At 43.2% G+C, this 20,632-nt stretch overlaps 1 protein-coding gene across 1 annotated transcript in view; it reads left to right on the forward strand.

Annotated features, from left to right (window-relative positions):
- The first annotated feature begins 380 nt into the window (after positions 1 to 380).
- Positions 381 to 20,632, forward strand: part of pleca (plectin a) — a 97,142-nt gene continuing 76,890 nt past the window's right edge. The window contains exons 1-4 of the mRNA XM_080484897.1: positions 381 to 792; positions 1,470 to 1,507; positions 3,404 to 3,583; positions 9,810 to 10,023. Of these exons, the coding sequence (XP_080341023.1) occupies positions 633 to 792; positions 1,470 to 1,507; positions 3,404 to 3,583; positions 9,810 to 10,023 (592 nt within the window). The 5' untranslated portion in view covers positions 381 to 632. The remainder of the gene's footprint in view (positions 793 to 1,469; positions 1,508 to 3,403; positions 3,584 to 9,809; positions 10,024 to 20,632) is intronic.

A 20,632-nucleotide genomic window follows, 5' to 3' on the forward strand; every position in this document is an offset into this window, starting at 1 on the left:
AGAAGCGTAAAACTGGTTTAGAATAGTTTTAATTTGTTTTGGTACTTAGTCGTTCTCGTTGGGGTTGAAAGTTTTTAAGGTCTAAAAAAAGATTTGATTTAGAGGAATGACAGACGACGCAGAGACAAAGCGTCTTTTATGACGTGAGGGAGGCCTGTCATTACCGAAGTCCCAGCTGGCAGGTGTTCAAGGAGCGAGGGGAAAAAGCCCCGGGTGCATTTCTGAGTCGCCCCTCGACATCACCGTCACTCCGTCTCCGTGTGAGACGACTTCTTGTGATGTGCAGCTCTGGGAGTGGCTGACAGCTCAGTTAGCTGCTGCAGACTACTCCAGGCCACTCCTCCAATCTGTTTTCCTTAGACACACACTCACACTTTTCCAGGACTGTGTAAAACACAACACACACACACACACTGAGAGCTGACGTGGGCTGAGGTCTGAGCCGGGCTCCTTGTGCAACAGCTGGTATCCATCTGTGGTTGCCGTTGCTCTGGCTGCTGCTTCTTCCTGCTGCTGTAGGCATCGTGTCTGCCCCGAGAGGACACCACCCGGCCCACTGCAACCCACTCATGAGCTGTGCTGCTCACGCTGCGACCAGACCGATTGAGACAGTGTGCTGAGCGACCCTCAGCATGGACATCCTGACGGCCTGGGCCGTCACTAACCCGGCTGTGGCCCGGCTCCTCTGGGTCCTCGCCCTGGTGCTGGCCACCTTCCTGGTGTGGCTGCTCTTCTTCTGCTGCTACAGCTGGAACCAGAGCTCGTCGTCCTCCCTGGAGAGGTACCTGGAAGGTAGGTGGGCCTCTCCTCTGTGGGTGTGTGGAGGCCTGTGATAGGCTTCAGCTCACGCTGCTCACAATGAATTCACAACTCGACTCAGAGTTTTTCAGTCCTCAGTGGAAATGTTTTTGTTTTTTTTCCCTCTTCCAAATGCAGTAATTATAAATTGGCAGGATTTCCTTTCCAGGACGGCAGGATCCACATTTTCCACGAGCTGCCAGCTCGTGTTGGCTTTGGCTCCACTTTGTGGTTTTAGTTGCTCTGATTGCTGCCTAAATGTGCTGTTCCCCATGTGAGAGGACACAATGGCTCTTTCATATTCTGAAGTACAATAAAAGATTATTTTAAAGGGCTTTAAGCCAACACAGGCATCCTTTTCTGCCCAAATTGAGCATGTGGAACAATACTTGCCTGTTGTCCACTGCAGGATGAGAACTTAGTCATAGGTTGTAGGATGGACCTGATGTTATGGGTCAACATGCAGCTGCAGAGTCCTGGTCAGCTGCATGTTCCTGCACGCTGCCTGCTGATGGTGAAGTGAGCTCAGGTCATTTCTGTCATCTCAGATGAACCACAGACCACAAATCAGTCGCTCCATGGAGCTGCTCCCAAATGACAGTGGGCCGTATAAGGGTTTTAACTTTTTCCTCTATTTGAAGGTTTCTGAACAATGTTTCTCTCCCTCACAGTGATTGCAAAGCACCCCAAGTCTAAAGCGTCATCCCAGGTGAGAAAGTCTCGTGAAATGCACTTCATTTTGCAGTATTTACTACTTCAAAACCTCATTCTTTATATTCAGCTCATGTACTTTATTTTCTTTTTTACGAGAGTTCAGCAAAATGTTCCCCCTCTTCGTTTTTCACATCATGTACTCCCTCTGTCTGCTTGTAATTCCCACTTTAGACTTCAGAGGTCCTCGTTCACTTGCACTTTTCAAGCCCCCAGATGAACATGAGCTATGGACTGATGAGTTTTATCAGCTGGAGTCAGATGTGATCAGAAAAGGACATATCAAAGCAGCATTACTGATTAAACCTGTTTACTCTAAATCAAAAAGGCACTTTTTTCTAAATAAGTTTGAATATAAGCTGATTGGCACCACTAACTGTATAGATTGTGTAATATGGAGACCATAAAAGTGTCATTTTAGTTCAGGGGCCTCTTGAAAAACTGATTTAATCTCAACTGGAAGGAATCTGTAAAACAATAGCATTATATAAAATAAATACACCAAAAACAACTCCTTTCTTTTATTACAAAGAAGTATGAGTAAAATGTGAAAAGTCAGTTTAATTAAATGTCCACAAAACCTGAATTGACTAAGATTTTTAAATAAAAAAAAAAAAAAGGCAATTTCAGACGATTCTTGTGCAAAATGCAGTAAAGTGCCTGCATGTGAAAGTTTAAGATATTTTGCAAATTATTTGGTTCTGAACTAAAATCCTCTCTGGTGCATGTTTTGTTTTCGGGCCAATGTTGGTGAAAAACCCGAGGCTTCTCAGGATAAACAATTTCTGCTGCATTAATGTTTCTATGCGACTTTGCTTCACTTTCTCCACTGCATCACTGATCTCTCCCATCTACTGTCCCTGCAGCTCATTCCTATATAACTTGAGTCCTGTAGTCCGACCTCTCAGCAGCGGCGGTTTTATCCCACTGCAGTGGCTTCATTAGGTTCACCGAGGGAAGTTCTGGCATTGCTCGGTGTGTTTTGGCCCCGTCTGTATCAGCGCTGTGACACGGCGGAGGAGCACTGTGCGGTCATTGTGTGAGATAAGCTGGAAGAGGCTCTCTGAACCGGCTACATGAGTGAAGCGCTTTGTCCCATCGCCTCCGACGCGCCAGCCAAAAGGTCCATTTCCTTCTGCAGCGACAAGTGGGTGGACAAAGAGACACGTGAGGTCTCAGTCTGGTGAACAGAGCTGCGTACATCCACCGCTCCAATGCAGAGACCAGCGGTCATCAAGCCTCCAGACTCTATGGAAAGCAGAATAAACTAATGTAGACAGCGGCTCTTTAATTAACTGAGGCTTCAGTGATCTCATCCTCAATATCTGCATTTATTCCTGTCAGAAATGAATTGAGTCAAATTAGAATCCCTGTAATTTGGCCACTTCTTTGAAAACAATACCACACTGTTAAACGTGGAATCATGAATATCCCATGATGGAGGTGAGCATGTGATTTTTCACTGAAGGAATGAAAGAGACTCTTGTTTTATGTCGGACAATGAGATGTCGGTCATACCCACTGAGTATTTCATAGGCATGTACAATCAGTCCATTCAATATCTCCTGATAAGATTCAAACCAGAGAAAATGATTGAAGGTTGACACACTGCAGGAAGACGCCTGTAAACACTCTGCACATGCTTTTCTAATCAGTGTTTTGCTTCATGGGTTAGAAAAGCATTGATTTTGAGGTTTTGTCCCCCTTTTAGTAAATTCCAGCAGCAGTGAAGAGAAAAAGCCCATTTGTTTAGGTGAATCATAATTACAGTGAAGACAGGAGCTTTCCTCGGGGATCCTGACCTGACTGACGTCCCCCGGTGGAGGCTGAACTCTTCTAAAGTCGCTTCATGAACAACTAGAGTGAAAGAACTAAAGCCAGCGTTTCATTTCAGAGGAAGAAAAAGCCCAAAGAGAAGCCGCCTGCTTCTGTCCAGTCGGAGGAAGCGGTGGTGGCGGCGAAGGAGTCTGCGTCTCTCGGACAGCCACCGCCGCCCGGCCCTGCAGCGAGAAAGAGGAAGAGGCGTCCCCTGAAAGTAAAGGCCGGAATGGAAACTGTGACTTCAACACAAAAGGTGAGGACTCCTTTCCACACCGCTCCGAGACATTTTCTCCACTTCCTCTGGTTTGAATGAGACACTTTGGAAACTCGAGATCATTTTGTGTGACATTTAGAAACGAAAACTTTGGTTTTTTTTTAGGATCGAAGGTTTTTCTTCAGTTTCACAATGATGAATCAAGTCAAACGTTTTCCCACTGTGCAGAGAGCTTCAAACCCCACTATTTTAGTTTTGATTGTTGCAGTGATCTGAGTGGGAGCCTATGAGGAGAAGCCAAGTGTGTATCTGATAATACATGAGATGGGTGAAGTTTTAAATGACGGGAGCTCAGTGTTTTAACTAACCAAATCTACAAAGAATAGAATGGACAGAAAATAAGATTTACCGTGCCAATAAACGTGGTTCACCACTGTGATCACACTACACTGACATGTGGAGTTTCTCTGCTCTGCTGGGCTCCTGCTTGATCAGATCAAACCTTCAATACAATGAGTGCAGGCCTGGCAGAGAAACGCTTGCAGGGCGGATGACACGCATCATTTAGGAATACAAGAAGGAACTCTGTGCGGGACCGAGCCAACGTTTCACCCCCCCACCCCCACCCAGCTCCCCCGGCTTGTCCGTGCTCATGGGCTCATTCCACTAGTGGGACACTAATCATGCAGCAAGGCCACACAAACAACCCATCTATCATTTATGCTGCTGTGATTATGTAATTGCTCAGCATGGTGGTTTTTAATTCGACAAGTTGGCCTCGTTTGGATCAAAGAGGGAATCCTGAGAACAAACAACAAAGCAAGAGGAGACTAAACAGAAGAGATTTCTTAATTAATCCCCCGATCAGCATTTTCCATCACGTAGAAGTGCAGGCAGAGGTCGGCTCGGGGGGAGAAATTTTTTTTAAATAAAGCTGCAAATTGCACAGTCATGGTTTTACATTTTAGACTAACATTATCAAAAAGCCTCCTCTGTGACTTCCTCATCCCCCCATCAGAGACCATAGGAAACTGTCTGGGGTCCCGAGTGGGTCTCAAACCAAACAAACAGATGTCATTTAGGCTGTTTTTGCTTTACAGCTATAAACTTAACTTTTCAAAACCTATTTTTCTGTACGATGCTAAGACACGTTCACTTTTCACATCTCGGGTTTTTGACACCTGCCACAAGGAAGGTAGGCCACAAAAGGTCATCGCTAAAGAAGCTGGTTGTGCACAGAGTGCTGTATCCAAGCACACTAACAGAAAAATTGAGTAGAAGGAAAAGGTGTGGTAGAAAAGGTGTGGTAGAAAAGGTGCACCAGCAACGGGGATAACCGCAGCCTTGAGAGGATTGTCACAGGGCTTCACAAGGAGTGGACTGAGGCTGGAGTCACTCCACACAGACCAATCCTAGACATGGGATACCTTGGGATGCTTCCTAGTGTCAAGACACTCCTGAACAAGAGACGACGTCAGAAGCGTCTTACCTGGGCTGTGGAGAAAAACAACTGGACTGTTGCTCAGTGGTCCAAAGTCTTTTTTTACCACATGAAAGTACATTTGGAAATCAAGGTCCCAGAGTCTGGAGGAAGAGTGGAGGGGCTCACAATCCACCTCGCTTGAAGTCCAATGTGATGTTTCCGCAGTCTGTGATGAATTCAGCTGCCATGTCACCTGCTGGTGTTGATCCACTGTGTTTTCTGAAGTCCACCGTCAACGCAGCCACTTACCAGGAAACTTTAGAGCGCTTCATGCGTCCCTCTGCTGACAAGGTGCATGGAGATACTGATTTTATTTTCCAGCAGGACTTGGCACATTGCCACACTGCCAAACGTACCAAAAGCTGGTTCAATGGTGTTACTGTGCTTTAGTGGCCAGCAAGCTCCCCTGACCTGAACCCCACAGAAAACACACCTACACAGTACCACAGGCTGATCGTCTCCATGCCACGGCGCATTCATGCAGTTATTCATGCAAAAAGTATTGAGTATGGAAATGAACATACTTTTCAGAAGCCTGACATTTGTGCTTAAAACCTCCTTATTTGATTGGTCTTATGCGATATTCAAATTTTCTGATGCACCGAATTTTAAGTTGTAATTATCTGTTAGCCATGATCATCAAAATGACAAGAAATAAAAGCTTTAAATATTTCACTCTGTAATGAATCTATATAAAATAAGTTTCACTTTCTGAAATCACTGACAACAAATATTGAATTTTATGCGAAGTACCTACCTGAATTCAAATCGTACGTGAGGTGTCATATTTGTTTTCGATGTTTGTATCAAATGTCATAATGGTATAATCTGCGGAGTCTCTGCTTTCATGTGCTGTTTATGTAGTGTGTTTGGTATAAAGTGGCAGACAGTTTTTCTAGAAGGTTGACAAAATCGTACTACATGGAATTTGGTATTTGAGCATGTAAAATAATATATTAGATATATTCATATTGCTGCCCTTAGAACTTTGTTTCCTTTTGCACTGAAATCCCATTTTTTACCCAGAAGTCAGTCAGGGTGTGAAGGTGAGTCCCAGCAGGTGTTTCCACGGATGAATGTTGAGCTCGTTGTCATTTCCTGTGAAGTTAAAGAGGAGAAGCACGTGAATTATGCCGCCTTGCCTTTCACCTGAGCCGAACCCGCACATGTCGGGGATCATGTGACATATAATAGCCCATATAATAGAAAAAAGTATTTTAAAAAAGCGCGTGAGGAAGCCACGGACCAACGGAGGCGCGCCGGGCGGACACGCGGCGCAACGCAGCGCGCGCGGCGAACGCAGCCTCCAGTGCGGTGCGCGCCCGCTGCTTTGCGACAAGTTGTGCAGCAGAGAGGAGGCAGACGTGCAGGCGGGCAGCAGAGAGGAGGCAGGCATGCAGGCAGCCGGCTGAAGGAGCAGTTTCCTCCCCGTCGGATCAGCCCGAGCATCTCCGCAACGCATCGCAGGCGCGCTCCCGCTGCGGATGAAGAGGAGGATGATGAGGGCTCTCTAAGTTTGATCGGATCGGGTTCTGCCGGCACCGCTGCTGAAGCGCATTTTCTGATTGTTTACAGTGAACTAAACCCGCAGTCACCCTGGATATATTTGGCGTGAGTACACCGGGAGAACCGTCGATTTATTATTCATGATTTTTGCCGCATTGACGTTGATCACACGAGCCGCTGCGATTTGAAAGCGATCAAGTAAACCTTGATTGCACGTCATTGCTCAGACCTGCTGCAGGTGCGCCTCTGTCGTCACTGCAGACCAGACCTGAGCCTGGTTTCTGGCATGACGATGCAGTGCAGCTCGAAATACCTGCAACCCATTAAGGAGTCCGCTGAAGATCTGGACTGAACATCAGTCCACCAGTTTATAGCAGAGAACGAGTTGTAGTTGGAGGAGGACACTGTGTGTCAGCTGTCAGGGTGATTGACCCACTGTGTGTGTGTGTTCATACCAGCACACACCGCTTCACTTTCTTCTGTTTCCAAATCTTCAGAGTTCCATTAACATGCTCTCAAAGGCTCCTCGGGGTTGCCTGGTGACTATATTCATCCTTATACATTCAGTCTGCCTGAATGGAGGCCAAACCAGAGGACAAGTCCACGCTGAAAAGTCCTCGCTTGGTGCACAGAGGTGGTTGTGGGGGCAAAAGTGTTAAAGCACATTGTCCTGGAGAGAAAAGCAGCGGATGTTTTTGATCCAAGTAGAGCCATTGAATAGCTGCAGTCTCATGAAGCTTGAGATATAAACAGGTGGATTTCACAGATCTTGGCTCTATTTCCCCTCCAGGTTGGCTTTTTCTTCTTTTTCTAGGGTTTTCATGTTGTCACTGTGTTTACCTGGGTTTTCTCTGAGTACTCCAGCCTGCTGGTTTATTATACCTCCAGGTGTGTTTGGTAGTTTCTCTCTCTATTCTGGTGATGGACTGTTAACGTGTCTATAGTGGATCCTGTGTCTGAGGCTCTGACCTTCCACTTGACTCCACTAGAAGATGCTTGACTCACTCACAGCTTGTAGGATCCATGCCTTAAGGAAAAACTCCTTCTGTGTTGTGGAGAGGAGCTTTTTGTTTTTCTTTAATCTAATGAATATTTAACTCGACTCAGTAACCTTTCCGAACATGCTCAGTTTGCATTTTCCTGCAAGTGTGCATCCATCTTCTATTCAAGTTTGTTTCTATTCTACAAGAGAGGATGACGTGTCACTGTTCTACTTTCAATCTGTTATCAGTTTGGGATATACTGAAGTATGCACAATAAGAGCGCTTGTAGAAAATGATGAATCACTCCTTTCTCTTAATTTTGTCCTGAATTAGACTGAAAGCTGACGTCATGCAGGAAATACACCGAAGCTCAAGGTCACTTAATCAGAAAATCCCTTTACTTCTTTCGGATATGGAAGATGTGGTTCTCCAGCATTGCAGCAGCCATAAATATCATTTCGTAAAGTCATAACCTGAAGTGATCTGATTCGGTGTCCCTGTGGAAGTTACTCCTGGGACCGATGCTCCCGTCCAATCAGAGGGGCTGTGGCAGTGCAGCCAGCGCCCCTGTGGAGAGCATCCTGTCTGCTGGATGGTGACTCAGCTGAAATGAAGCTGCATGGGAGCGTGGTGACGCTGAACCGTGCGACGGCAGCACCTGCCCCACCAACCCCACCAACCCCACCAACCCCAGACGGCAGTGTGAAAGCTGAGCTGCAGCGCCGAGCTTCTGTCCCGTTATCCGCACCACAGAAGTTCCAAAATAGACATTAGCAGTCATTTTAGTTACTTTTAAGAAATAACTTGAGCTTTTCTTTTTGATGATGTTCACAGCTCTAGTTGAGCCGTCGGCACTCAGTCTCAGTGTTGCCAGATTGGGTTTGTTCTCGACTAAGATGTTGAGCTGGGAAACACTGCGTTTTGGTGAGTTGATCAAATTTGGATGCTTTTTTACATGATTGGATTAGTCTATTAGGAATAATCCCGTGCCGAATTGTGGCCATAATAAGGGTAAAAAGTGAAAAGTTACACATTTCAATAAAATGTCCTCACACTCGATTCGCGAAATGATTGTTCACCTGGACATCATCTGCTTTCATCGTCTTGATATTAGTTACGATGAAATCCTTCGTTCAAGAATAATCTGACGGAATTGATGGAAGAAACCGAGCAGCACTAAACAAAACTATTCCGAGGAGAAAAAGTAAATAAATATTGGAAAAATAAAGACTTAAAGAGGGAAAAACGTACGGAAATCAAGTAAAACTTGAATTGTCATTTGAATTGCATTTCATATTTATAACTTAAATTATTTGACGTTTTGACTCAGAAGCTGCTGTGGAATCTTGTAATGTTGGTTGTTCAGAAAGTATTTAAGCAGGATTTTAAAATTAATTAAGTATTCAATGTCACGATGATCTGTGTCGGTTTAATGAAAAAAACTGTTTCAAGTCTGAGGCGCAAGGAAAGTTAATGGGCTTTAGAATTCGTCTCGTTAAGTTTGTAGAACTTTGTGGAGATGGTACGATCAAATATCACATTTCAGATTGTTCTGGGATTCTTTTCTGTTGCATGATTGTCTTTGTGGAAAGTTTGTGTGTGTTTTTCCTTTTTTTATTGGGACATTTAGTGCCGTTGCATATTTGATCATTTTGCTAAAATATAGAGTCATAGAGATTGCGACATTTCATTAATTCACCACTGCGGTTAATGAAAGTTCTGTGGATACACGATACCCTGTGTTTATGTGCAACATACGTTGAAATGAGTTACTGGTGTGTTTCTACAGAATCTAGTGGAGTTGGAAGTATTAGTTATGAAGCGAGCAATCTGACGTGTTGGCATAACAGAGACGGCTTCATGTGTGTTCACAGGTTATGTACACAGCGAGGCATTTGCCAAATATTGAGTGATGTTCACATATTGACAAAGCGTGTAAAAGCAAGTTATACGACCGTTTAATTAGTTTAGTTAGTTTAGTTGAGTAGCTTTCAATAATCTGTGTTTCATACCCTAACTTAGATGAAGCTTGTAACGGCAAGCTGAGCCCAGCTGACATACGGAGGGAAAATAAACTCATTTGTTTGTATCATTGAAGAAATTAAATAATGTAATATGATTTTAAAACATGGATGACTGTGTCTTCTCTCACACCTTCCTTCAAATATTCATGTATTGCCCAGCTTCACTGTGGTTTGGGAGCCACGACTGTTATGACTGAACTGTGGAATTTGGCTCTAGGTGACCCTAAACTGTGTGAAGCTGTAAAGATCCTTTCGTTGTGTCCGTTCAGACTATGGAGGAGGTGAAGGAGAGGCGGAAGCGGAGGCCTCTGGTGAGAGCTGCGTCCGAGGAGAGCACCAGCGAGCTGTGTTCGGTGAGCTTCGCGCCGTCTCCCGGGGACACGCTGCCCTGGAACCTGCCCAAGCACCATCGCATCAAGCGCTCCAAGTCGGCCTCCGGAGACGTCCTGGACCCGGCAGAGAGAGCCGTCATCCGCATCGCAGGTACGGCCGCCACGGGTCAATACGAGTTCTGTGATGCCTGTGAGGTTTCAGTGCTGCGGGGAGGTGACCCGGCTGTTCTTTACACATTTTCTGCACTTAAGATTCTCGGGTCAATACATAAACGGAGCCGAACACCTCTCATTGTGCTCATTCATGCCCCTGCTGGGGTCTCAAGCTCCTGCAGTGTCTAATCCTCACTCTGCTGCTCGTCGACTGGATACCGAGGCGAGGATCAGATTAAACGATCCGCTGACTCTGCACTTCCTGTGGTGGTTGTTGGGTTCAGGTTGTCTTTTCGGACCATAAACAGCAGCGTGACCACCCACTCCCCCCCATCCTCTCCTCTGTGATATTGATTGGCCGGGGTGGGGTACTGCAGTGTGACTGGGTGTTATTGTCTCTGCAGACTCGACAGAAGCAGCTTGGTTACATGATGAACAGTTGAGCTTGTTAACAACGTACGGTTTAGGTTATTTTTCTCCAGCGGATCAAAACCAGATGAAATGTGTCGGATCAGGGTGACGGTATCAGTGTTGGATCGCTGCCATAGCGGCCCTGACTCCACTCATTAATCGAGCCGAGCTGCAGGTTTATCTGAGCACAGATTGTGTCGGGACCATTTGTTTTCAAGTTGCAGACAGTTCGAGAGGCAGACGAACGCCGAATGAGACGCCGGAGAGACTATCAATGTTTTTCTAGCTCTCCGACTTTGAAGTTTATCGATCAGATACACTGGTGACAATCACTCTCATAGCGATCAGTACACAGTGCGAGCAGTAAAACAACACTACGAAGCAGTCACGGTGACAATGATACTGAAATGTTCCAGATTTCATAGAATTACACAAAGAGTACTTTCATTCTGCTCACAATTATTCGGGATGTTAGTGCTGCTTGTCATTATTTTAACTCGTGTAACAACTTTCATTTGTGTGTGAAGTCGCCTGCACACTATTTCAAGAAGTTATCGTAATCACAGTGTCAACGTGTGAAATCCACGTCACAGATGACCGCATGAAAACATTATTTAGCGCAATTCAGCCGCCGTGGGTTCGTGCTCTGCAAATTCAAAGTGACAGAATTCCAAACATGAAAGGAAAGTTTGAGTGATTCACAAAAAAATAAAGAGAAACTGGACCAACAAAGCAAATACAGCAGAGTTTTTTTTGCTAGAAGTTAATCCGTGAACATTATGGGAAACGCCGTCCTTATTGTAGACCGGACCTTTTCATTGTGGGACCCGATGGCTCACTCAGTCTGGCCCACCAAAGGTAAATGAAAAAAACTATAAATCAATTGAAAATGACTACAGCTGATACAAAACATTTATTTATTTATTTATTTTATTTATTTATTTACCTTGATTAGTAACAGCAACAGTCCCAGAGAAGTTCAATAAGTCACATGCAGTAGTTAACTACATCATATGTAATTAATCTTGCTGATTCAAAGTGAATTAGTGTTTTAATTTAAGGGATTATGCATCGCTGAACTGAACTGATCACCCAGTCTTCTTGTGAGAAGTATGCAGTAATACCTCCTTCAGCCCCCCCCCCCCCCCGGGTGTTTGTGCTTTTAATGATTACATTTGCATGAGCAGTGTCAATGTTATTGCTCGTCTGCTGATATTTCTGGTATTTCAGCTTGTTGCAACGTCTTAAAACACAAAGCTCGCTCTCAGTCTCTTTGACTTTCCCCCAATGCTCCTCTGGCCGAGCTCGAAAAAGACGTTTGAAGGATTGTTTTCCCTCGAGTTATGGAATTATTTTTTTTATTTATTTTTATTGTTGTTGTTTTTTTATCGTTACAGTTTTCCGACGGCATCTGTCATCATCTGTCCAGTGTTTGTTGTTGTTTTGAACAACGTTTTATAAAAAGTTCACCACACTTTTTGTGGTTACAAGCTAAATAAGTTTCTCCCAGGAAGATGTCACATGAATCTTTCCACGTCTCGACCAGATTGATGGGTGTTTACTTTCTTTGGAAAACACAATTTTAGGGACAAACAATCTTGTGTACTGTACGAGTGTTGTAATGATTAGATTGGCATTTGTTTTTTCTTCTATTAGATTAAATGTTCTCACTTTTTTTCCCCCTTTTTTTTAACTTATCTGAAGATTAGAGCGAACGTCGCGGGATTATCAGTTGTCACTGTCTCTCAACGCATCAACTCCCTGCTGAGGAACAGAGAGAAGTTTCCTCTGTCATCGAACAACTTTAATCTTCTGTTTTCACCGTTAGGTGTTTGCAGACAGTAAAGATCACTTGAGTTAATTCAATTTTAGCTCCACGGTTCATGTATTGTGATGAGACAAGGTGGAGGAGGTCGTGCAGTATACATGCTGGACACTAGAGGACAGTATGAAATGGATCCTGTCTGCAACCTTCTGATTCATTTTCACTGATCTTTCCTGCTCTTAGCGCCACACTGGTGGTTTTTTGTTTCCTTTTTTTATATATATATATATGTTTGAAAGGAGGAGTTATTGTAGTTATAAAATTTACTGACCTTTATTCGGTACCTTTACATTGGATCCAACAGTGGGAACAAAATAGAATTGAATTGAATACTCTTTTTTGTGCTTCTGAAAACATTTTATAACGGATCAAGAATATATGTAAAACGTAGGTGCAAATATTTTCACAGAACATTTCCACACACTCCATCAAACACTGAATACATTCAACAAATTATATCTCAATATAAACAAATGCCACAATACTTGACACCTCAACGTCTTTAGCAGAACATGTCTTACTCTGTTAATATTTTACTGCACATGAATCAAAAGGAAATCTCAACCCTTTATGATCCTGTTTATTATGCAGATGCACCCAGAGCGACTGAAAGTCTTAAAGATTATCTCGTAAGTCACATTTAGGATATTTTGTTGTTTAGGAACATGTTCAAGTGAGGACGGGAAAAATGTGCTTTCCAGTTGGAAATGCATATTTTATTTTACATGTTTTAAAAAGTAACAGATAAAAATGATTAAAATTGGATTCAAAGATATTTTAAAGGGTCACTGTGTAAAATGTACGCAATTCCTCTGTTGAACTTTGGGTGGCAGTGTTGAGTCACCTTAGTAGCAGTCCATGCTTTGTCTGTCTTTCCGAGTTTTGGTTCTTCGGGTCCTTTCGTTTTCTTGCTCTTCACACTCAGACAGATGGGTTCCTGTGGAAAATATCGTATACCTGCGTACAATATAGATCAGCATAGCATCCTGGACCGTCGGCCATTGCAGCGTTAACTTTTCCTCTTGCTGGTGTGACTCCATACGTCGTCTTGTGTTTCCAACGTGCTGATTTTGGTAGGTATACCAGCAACATGTCACTAAAGAGAGAGATGACACCAGAACGGTTGTTTTGTCTCATTATTATGCTTATTATTTGAAATCACATTGATTTTTTTCCAAAGTCAGTTTCAGTAGTATTCTAGGAATATTTTCCGTCCATTTCCTTTAGTTTAGGTTGACGTCTCTAATCCAAGAAAACTTTTTGCCCTAACATTTTTTTTTTTTTTAAATGTATAACTATTTTCTTTTTCATATTTTAAAATATGCCCTTGCAAAAAAAATCTGACAAAAGCTGGAAGGCGGCTTCCTCTGGATGTGAATAACAGTTTGAATAATGGTGTCATAACAGTAATGTGTAACTGTGCAGCACATTATCCAACTCTTACTACACTTAAACCACTAATTTTATTTAGAGCCGTGAAAGGGTGACCAGACAACGTCCTCCAGATATACGTCAGTGCGTCCGCTAAAAGAGGATTGTAGATGGTGAGGTGCGAGGGGGAGGTTTGTGTTCTTCTTAAGATGTGTTTCCGCTCTCTGATTGTTATTTAATGGAAAGTTCAGATAAAAATCCCGTTGTAAGTGTAACTCATGACTGTTGCACGCAATCCCCTTCCAGATTGTTTTAGTAACTCGCGGCCCGAGACGTTCAGCGCGTCGCTGCGTGACTCACAGTTGCAACACTCCAATTTATCATCCACTTTAGTCAGAGTGCTGAAATATCTTTCACATCTTGATGTAGAAAGATGCATTTTGCAAGTAGCAAATGGCGATCTCCTGATAGCTGAGCAAATACAGGCTGCGTATTTGTGAGAAAGTGATAAGGCGCACACATGTGCCCAGAGCTGCAGGATCCCTGGTTTAACCTCTCAAACAGTGAGAGCGGCTCATTACAAGTCGGGCCTGCAAAAGAAGCTTTCCTCAGTGTTTTACTTCCCAGTTCAGAGAGCTGTTGGATCTAGTTTCAATATTTACATCTATCAAGTTTGTGAATGTTCATGGTGGTTAAGCGGATGCTATAGATCGAGTTATTTGCGGTATAAATAATCATGAAAATGCATAAACGGGTCAGAATTGATGGGAAAACCATTTTAGGCTTTGATGTACATTGTTCGACCTTTTTTCGAGTTAATTACAACATTTATTTAAATTTGTTGTTAATTTTATTTTAAATTGATTAAATAATGAGTAGTGTGTCAGCTGTGCACTATTAGTGTGTTTTAAAATGTGTTTTGTTTGCCAAAACAGGATTTCAGTTGGTTTGGTTTATCTCCAATAATCTACAAGCTAAAAATCAGCTTCTCTGTGTTGCAGAAGTTCTTCAGAGGTTCTTAGCTCTGGCTGGCCTGAGTATGTATGAGACCTACTGATCTACTGTTTTGTCCGTTGCTGACAAGGTGTGGCTGTCTGGATACTCAATAGTATGCTGTTATTTACTTTTTGAAGTGTAAATTTCATTTTAAGAGTAACAGTTATAAAAACATATTGGATTCACTTCTTTCTCTTCGAGCAGAAACTCAGATAACCCCACACATGTGTGTCTGTAACAAGGGTGGAGCTGGAGTGCAGTGTGTGTGTGTGTGTGTGTGTGTGGGGGGGGGGGGGGGGGGGGCGGGACCTGAACTTCCCTCCCAATGGTATCTGTTTGTGGTTTGGTTTCGCCTCTGTGCCTTTAAGAGGAGGGTCAGATGTGTGGGTGTGTGGGTATTTCTCAAGCAGAAGAGGGGAGTGGTGGTGGTTTGGAATGAAATGTGCAGCCTGGTGGGGAGCACTGTGACTGAGAGTGGGTGAGGAAGAAGGTGGGGTCAGACTGATAGGTGCACAGATAGCCTGAAGGGCTTTAATCTGCGCTGAGGGGACGTGGGGGGACTCAAAGTCAGGGGTGCACACTGCCAGTGGGAAGTTTAAAAGGAAAGAAGTCTGCAGAGAGGAAGCTGCCCTCACCCTGACCCAGTATCAGCCATGTCCATGTTTGACCCAGGTCAGCGGCTGCCTGAGGAGCAGGACTATGTTCAAGCCTATGAGAACGTCAGAGAGAAATACAAAGGTAACGACACCCCAAACCTCGTCTCTTCTCTAATGACTTAACTGTACAAACTTATGTCCATGCTGAGAGTGAGAGGTGGGTGTGTTCACTGAGTGACTATGTTAAGAATCAGTCGCCTTGATGTTCTCGATTGGCTCCATATTGATTTGAGCTGAGGTATATTCTTTCATAGGGGCTCGGTGTGACCTACAGAAACACATAGTGTGATATTTCTGCTGGAGGGACGACATGTACGTGAGGTGAACTGACATTTTAAACGCAGTGGTGCTTGAGACTCATTTTAAGCTCAGCCTGATATTGTGGTGATTGATGGACCTTGAGGCTGTGAGGGAAGTTGATGTGTCTGAGATTCAGATGAGTTTGAACCATTCCTACAGGTTGAGTGCGAGTTAAAGAAGGTCGACTCCTGCTTTGTTTTTTGTTTTGCCTGGCAGCTTCATGTGAATCACAGGAGACATTTGGTTGAATGGCACAGGTCCAAGAGGGCAACATGAACGATAAGAGCCCTCAGCCAACAAGGTGCCACATACATTAAGAAGAACGTTCACGTGATTATATTTGATAAATTCTGGTACGGCAAGGTTTATTTTTGTTCCTGAAGTCGACATGTCTGCATTACCTACTTCATTCAAGAGTCTGCACAGTTTTATACGTTAGCAGCGGTCAAATACAATCTCTGCAGGTTGAATATAGTTTCCATGCTCTGCTCTGCTGCATGGATAGAGGTATTGAGCAGATGCAGATGATTAGGGGAGAATAAACCCCAATAAATCCCTGAAATTATAAATTGCAAATTACATCAATCACCAACTTAACAGAGATTTTACCCACTGCAGGTAGTACTATCAGCAAGTCGGTGCAATGCAGTCACACCTAAAGAAGAATTAAAAACACAACCAGTGATATTGAGAAAATAATTCTAAGGTGTTGAATACAAAGTGAGTCAATATGATTATAGTTAGCAGATCAGAATGACATAGTAGCCTCACAACTATATTTATTTAACCAGCGAAATGTTTTAAACCTGAATAATTGTAATAGTGTAAATCTTCTAATAGTGACTTGCCACAGTGAAGTGTTACTACAAAGTTTACATCACTGCATGTCAACCACATAACCTGTTATTGTAGTGACAGTTGTTTTTAATGAATGAATCAGCATTTAGTGTCTTAAGACCATACATGTACTGTTGTATATTTACCTGTATGAATTAAGGCACCACAAACATCTCTCCTTCAAAGGTTATAAATCAAAGCCAAACCGTTGATGCTCATTCAGCAGCATCACTGAATGGACTTCCCTCTCAGTCTGTGCTTGTTGGGAACAGACTTGCTCCAACAGTCACACACACGTCTGATCATTTCCTTGCCATGTGGTTTCCTACTGTGTGTGTGTCACTGCGGGCAGCAGCGCTGCCGTGTCGCTCTGGCACCAGTCAGGAGCTCCACGCCGTCATAACCTCCCATCACCCCTCTGCCAAGACCTCACTTCCTGTCACTCTTTCCTGTTGTGTTCAAATGGATTAGAAGATATTTGTTTCAGATAATTTAATGGAAATGTGGAAAACACATCTGCTTAAGTACAAGAGAAAAAGAAGAAATGGCGTTGTTTGGATAGTGTTCTGGTCGGAAGAAACACAAATTTTAAGTCCGTCATTAAAACCACTTAACTCTTGACACTGTATGGAAGTGTTGCTGGATGATGTTTCAGGGTGCTTCACTTTTTACAATAAAATAGAAGAAGAGAAAGCATTGATTCAGCTGCTTCCATGGGAAGTTATTGCAAATGGCACTTTAGACATTGCTCTAGTCATGATTTGAACCTTCAAACACTCAAGGGCGACACCAAAAAAAAAAAGAAACTAAGAAAAATTCTATAAATTGGACACGTATCTGTGAATTACTGCAGAATATATATGTATATATATACTGTCCTTTTGCACCAGTTTTATGTGATGTCTGTATTTTCTCTGGTTACTTCAGTTTACTCCAAAAACATTCATTGAGGTTGATAAATGATCCTCAGTTGCTTGTAAACATGAATAGAAACACTTCAAGTTATTTCACAACCATCTAATTTTAACTTTATTATTGTCTTGAAAAAAGAATTTTGTTTGTCGCCCCTCTTTTAGTTTGAGTGTTGACACAGGTTCAAACTCTGCCGCTCCTGACAGAGATAACAGATCTTGAAAAGCGATCCCTCTTGTCCAGCTTGTATTTATACCACAGGGAGTTTCTCGCTGGTATTCCTAATTGGCAGCTTCTGTATACATCGTGTCCCGTGTCACATGATTGTGGCTCAATTTCCCATCGAAACAGTTGTTGTTCCTGCCTGCCGAGCTATGGCGTTGGTAATTGCAACAGGTGAAATCCGGTTCCCCGTGGGAATGATAAGCCGTGCATTGGGAGCAGCTCGTGTGTGAGAATAGCTGCAGAACAAATCTATTAGTGTGAAACATGCAGCTCCGCTTTAAATACTCACTGCAAATCAACCCCGAGCGTCAGTCCCCAAGTTATTCTGGTTGAAAGACAAACTAAAATGACTCCTGACATTTATCTCAAAGCGACGTTGCTCTGGAAGTTTGCAGTGAGGATGTACTTACTTTTGAGGAGCGAAGCTCTGAGGTCAAGCAGTTATTGATGTGCAGGTCTGAAGTAAGAAAGCAGGAGGCCTGCGAGGCTGGAAGACACTTTTTATTTTGTCCTTCAAATGAAGCAATAGCGGCTCATTTCACATCGACCTTGATAGGTTCTTTTTATTGAGGATTTGCTGCCAATATCTGCTGCTTGAAGTAATCTCTTAAAGCAATTCTTATAATTAAAGATCTGAAAATGCGAGCACATTAAATCTAACATCTGAGTGACTTTCATAATGACAAATTAGAGGTTTGGTTTCTGATGTCATGCCCGAGGCTTCATAAAACTGACAGAAGCTTTTAGAGATTTTACTGCTCTCGTTGTTGTGTTTATCCTCTAAAGTGCTACTCTGTGATGCTTTTTTGGACCATCCAGTTTGGATTTCCCTTCGTGATAGTTTTTGGTGATCATGACTCAGAATTTGAGGAACTTGATGTCCTTGCATAGAAATCAAGGTTTCAATGAAGCGAGTCTTTAAATTCTAAGAAGAGAACCAGTTTTAGCAAGTGCATGTTGTTGTTGTTGTTGTTGTCAGCTCTGTTGTCCTCCTGTTCGAGTCCAGGCTGAGGGACATGTCTGTGAAGAGTTTGCATGTTTCCCCGGTCCAGGTGTTGGTTTTCTATGGGAACTCCAGCCTCTTTCTTCGGTCCAAAGATTTGCATTTGACGTCTCTCTGTTGCCCTATGATGGACCGTCCCTCAGCCTCGGTCAGCTGCGATCAGCTCTGGCACCACAAGCCCGTATATTAGATAAAGTAGAATCAAAGATGGATGGACATATTTTATGTGTTTGTCTTTTAGTTAAACAGTCTTTCAAGTTTCCCCTTGGACATTTTGTTATTGGTGTGAATCTGAGTGAGACTGAAGATGAGGCAGTTATGGTTAAGTTTAGAATAAGTCTTTATAAATGATTGTAAGTCAATGCAATATCTCTGAAAAGCATAAATACAACTTATATGTGTGTGTTTGTGTGTGCATGCGCACTGATTAATGGGGACTCGATTGACGTCACCGCGGCAACAGAGATTGTGGTCATGTTAAAGTTGTAATGTTGTGTACATTGTACTGTAATGTAAGAATTCATTACTTTGTTGGGTAAAGGCGTGTTTTAGGACTGTTAAGACATAAAGTGTGTGTGTGTGTGTGTGTGCGTGCGTGTGTCGGCTGCCGTCGATAACTTGTAGAAATACTCCCAACAAGTTTATCTTGTGAATCAGTGTTGAGTTTAAGCACCTGCCCAGAAACCCTCTGCTCACTTCCAGCACTCCCCTCCGATCACTTTCCTGCAACTTGAGCTCAGATTCAAAAATAGTAATAGTCCGTAAGCTATGCATGCACAATCTTAACCACACATGCACACACACACTATTTTCATATAGTGCTTCTAAAACATGAAGCAGGGGAGATTTGTTGATGAAATGCAGAGCACTGATGAACTATTAATAGACTTATTATAGAAGATATTGGCACCAGAGGGGAATCCAGCTTTTTAGCTTTTGTTGTTTACCGAGTATCTTAATTGTGTCAGCAGGTGAAAAATGAATGAAATCAACAGCTGTATATTTGCACACTGGTGGATTATTGTTTTGTGCATCCATCCAGGTGCAGCTCATTCATTGATCTGAATTTGGTTGCAGTGCCTGGTGCAGTGTGGACATCCCTTTTCAATAGAGTTCAAGAAATCATTTTAGCAGTCATGGTCCCTCGTAAGCGTGGAGGACGGGGAAAAGTAGCGATTCCAAAGAGAGAATCATCATTTCAGCTTGACCACCGTGTAGGTTTTATGGTTTCTCAGCAGAAAAAGCTTTCCAGGAGTGAAACACTGAATGACGACAGTCAAAGTTGAGGTCACACACACGTTGTCATGCATTGAAGGCGTCCCAGCACGGTGACCTCCGCGGACAGAGGACGTTCTCGTATGTTATCGGCACATATGTTCACACCTCCGCTCCATCCTGCAGCGCTGCACCAACAGGACGGCTCTGTGATCCGTAGGTCGGTGGGCTTTTCTCGCCTGTCTGCTTCTTCACATGAGTTTGTAAGGTGACCTGTTTGGTCTGCTTGTTCACATGTGCTGCTGAAACATTGTGAGGCGAGTATTCTACGTGATTTGTGTGTCTGTACGTGGGTTGATGTAACTGTACGAGGGCTCTCGTTCTGAATAACAAATATAAACATTGCAACAAACCAAACCACATTCAAAACAAACAGAGACGGGAACCAAGAAATCATCCAAAAGCAAGACAAAGTAGTGGCTAAAAGTGGAAGCAGGGAGTGTGTCGTGTAAAATAACAGGTAACGCAGCAGACAGACTCTTGAAAATACAAAAATGACTTTGTCAGGTGTGATATTCACTGCCAGTCTCACACCTTTATCTTCCTGCGTGAACACTGGCTGGTGACTCGGTTCCTGTCGTTCCAGTTACTTTATCCAGCAGTAATGAATGAGTTCACGTTGTTTCAGGGAGTTCATATCCCCCTTTAGGTTGAATTACAGAAAGATGTAATAATTCTTTTCATGTCTGTGGTTTGTCCTGAACTCGGCCGGCCAGAGTTTGCTGTAATTGAGATGGGCTTTGTGTTGGAGCAAAGGATTAGTATCTTCCTAAAGCCAGGCAGGGAATAACAGCTG

This window comes from Lipophrys pholis (assembly GCF_963383615.2).
Source record: "Lipophrys pholis genome assembly, chromosome: 17".
Lineage (NCBI taxonomy): Eukaryota > Metazoa > Chordata > Actinopteri > Blenniiformes > Blenniidae > Lipophrys > Lipophrys pholis.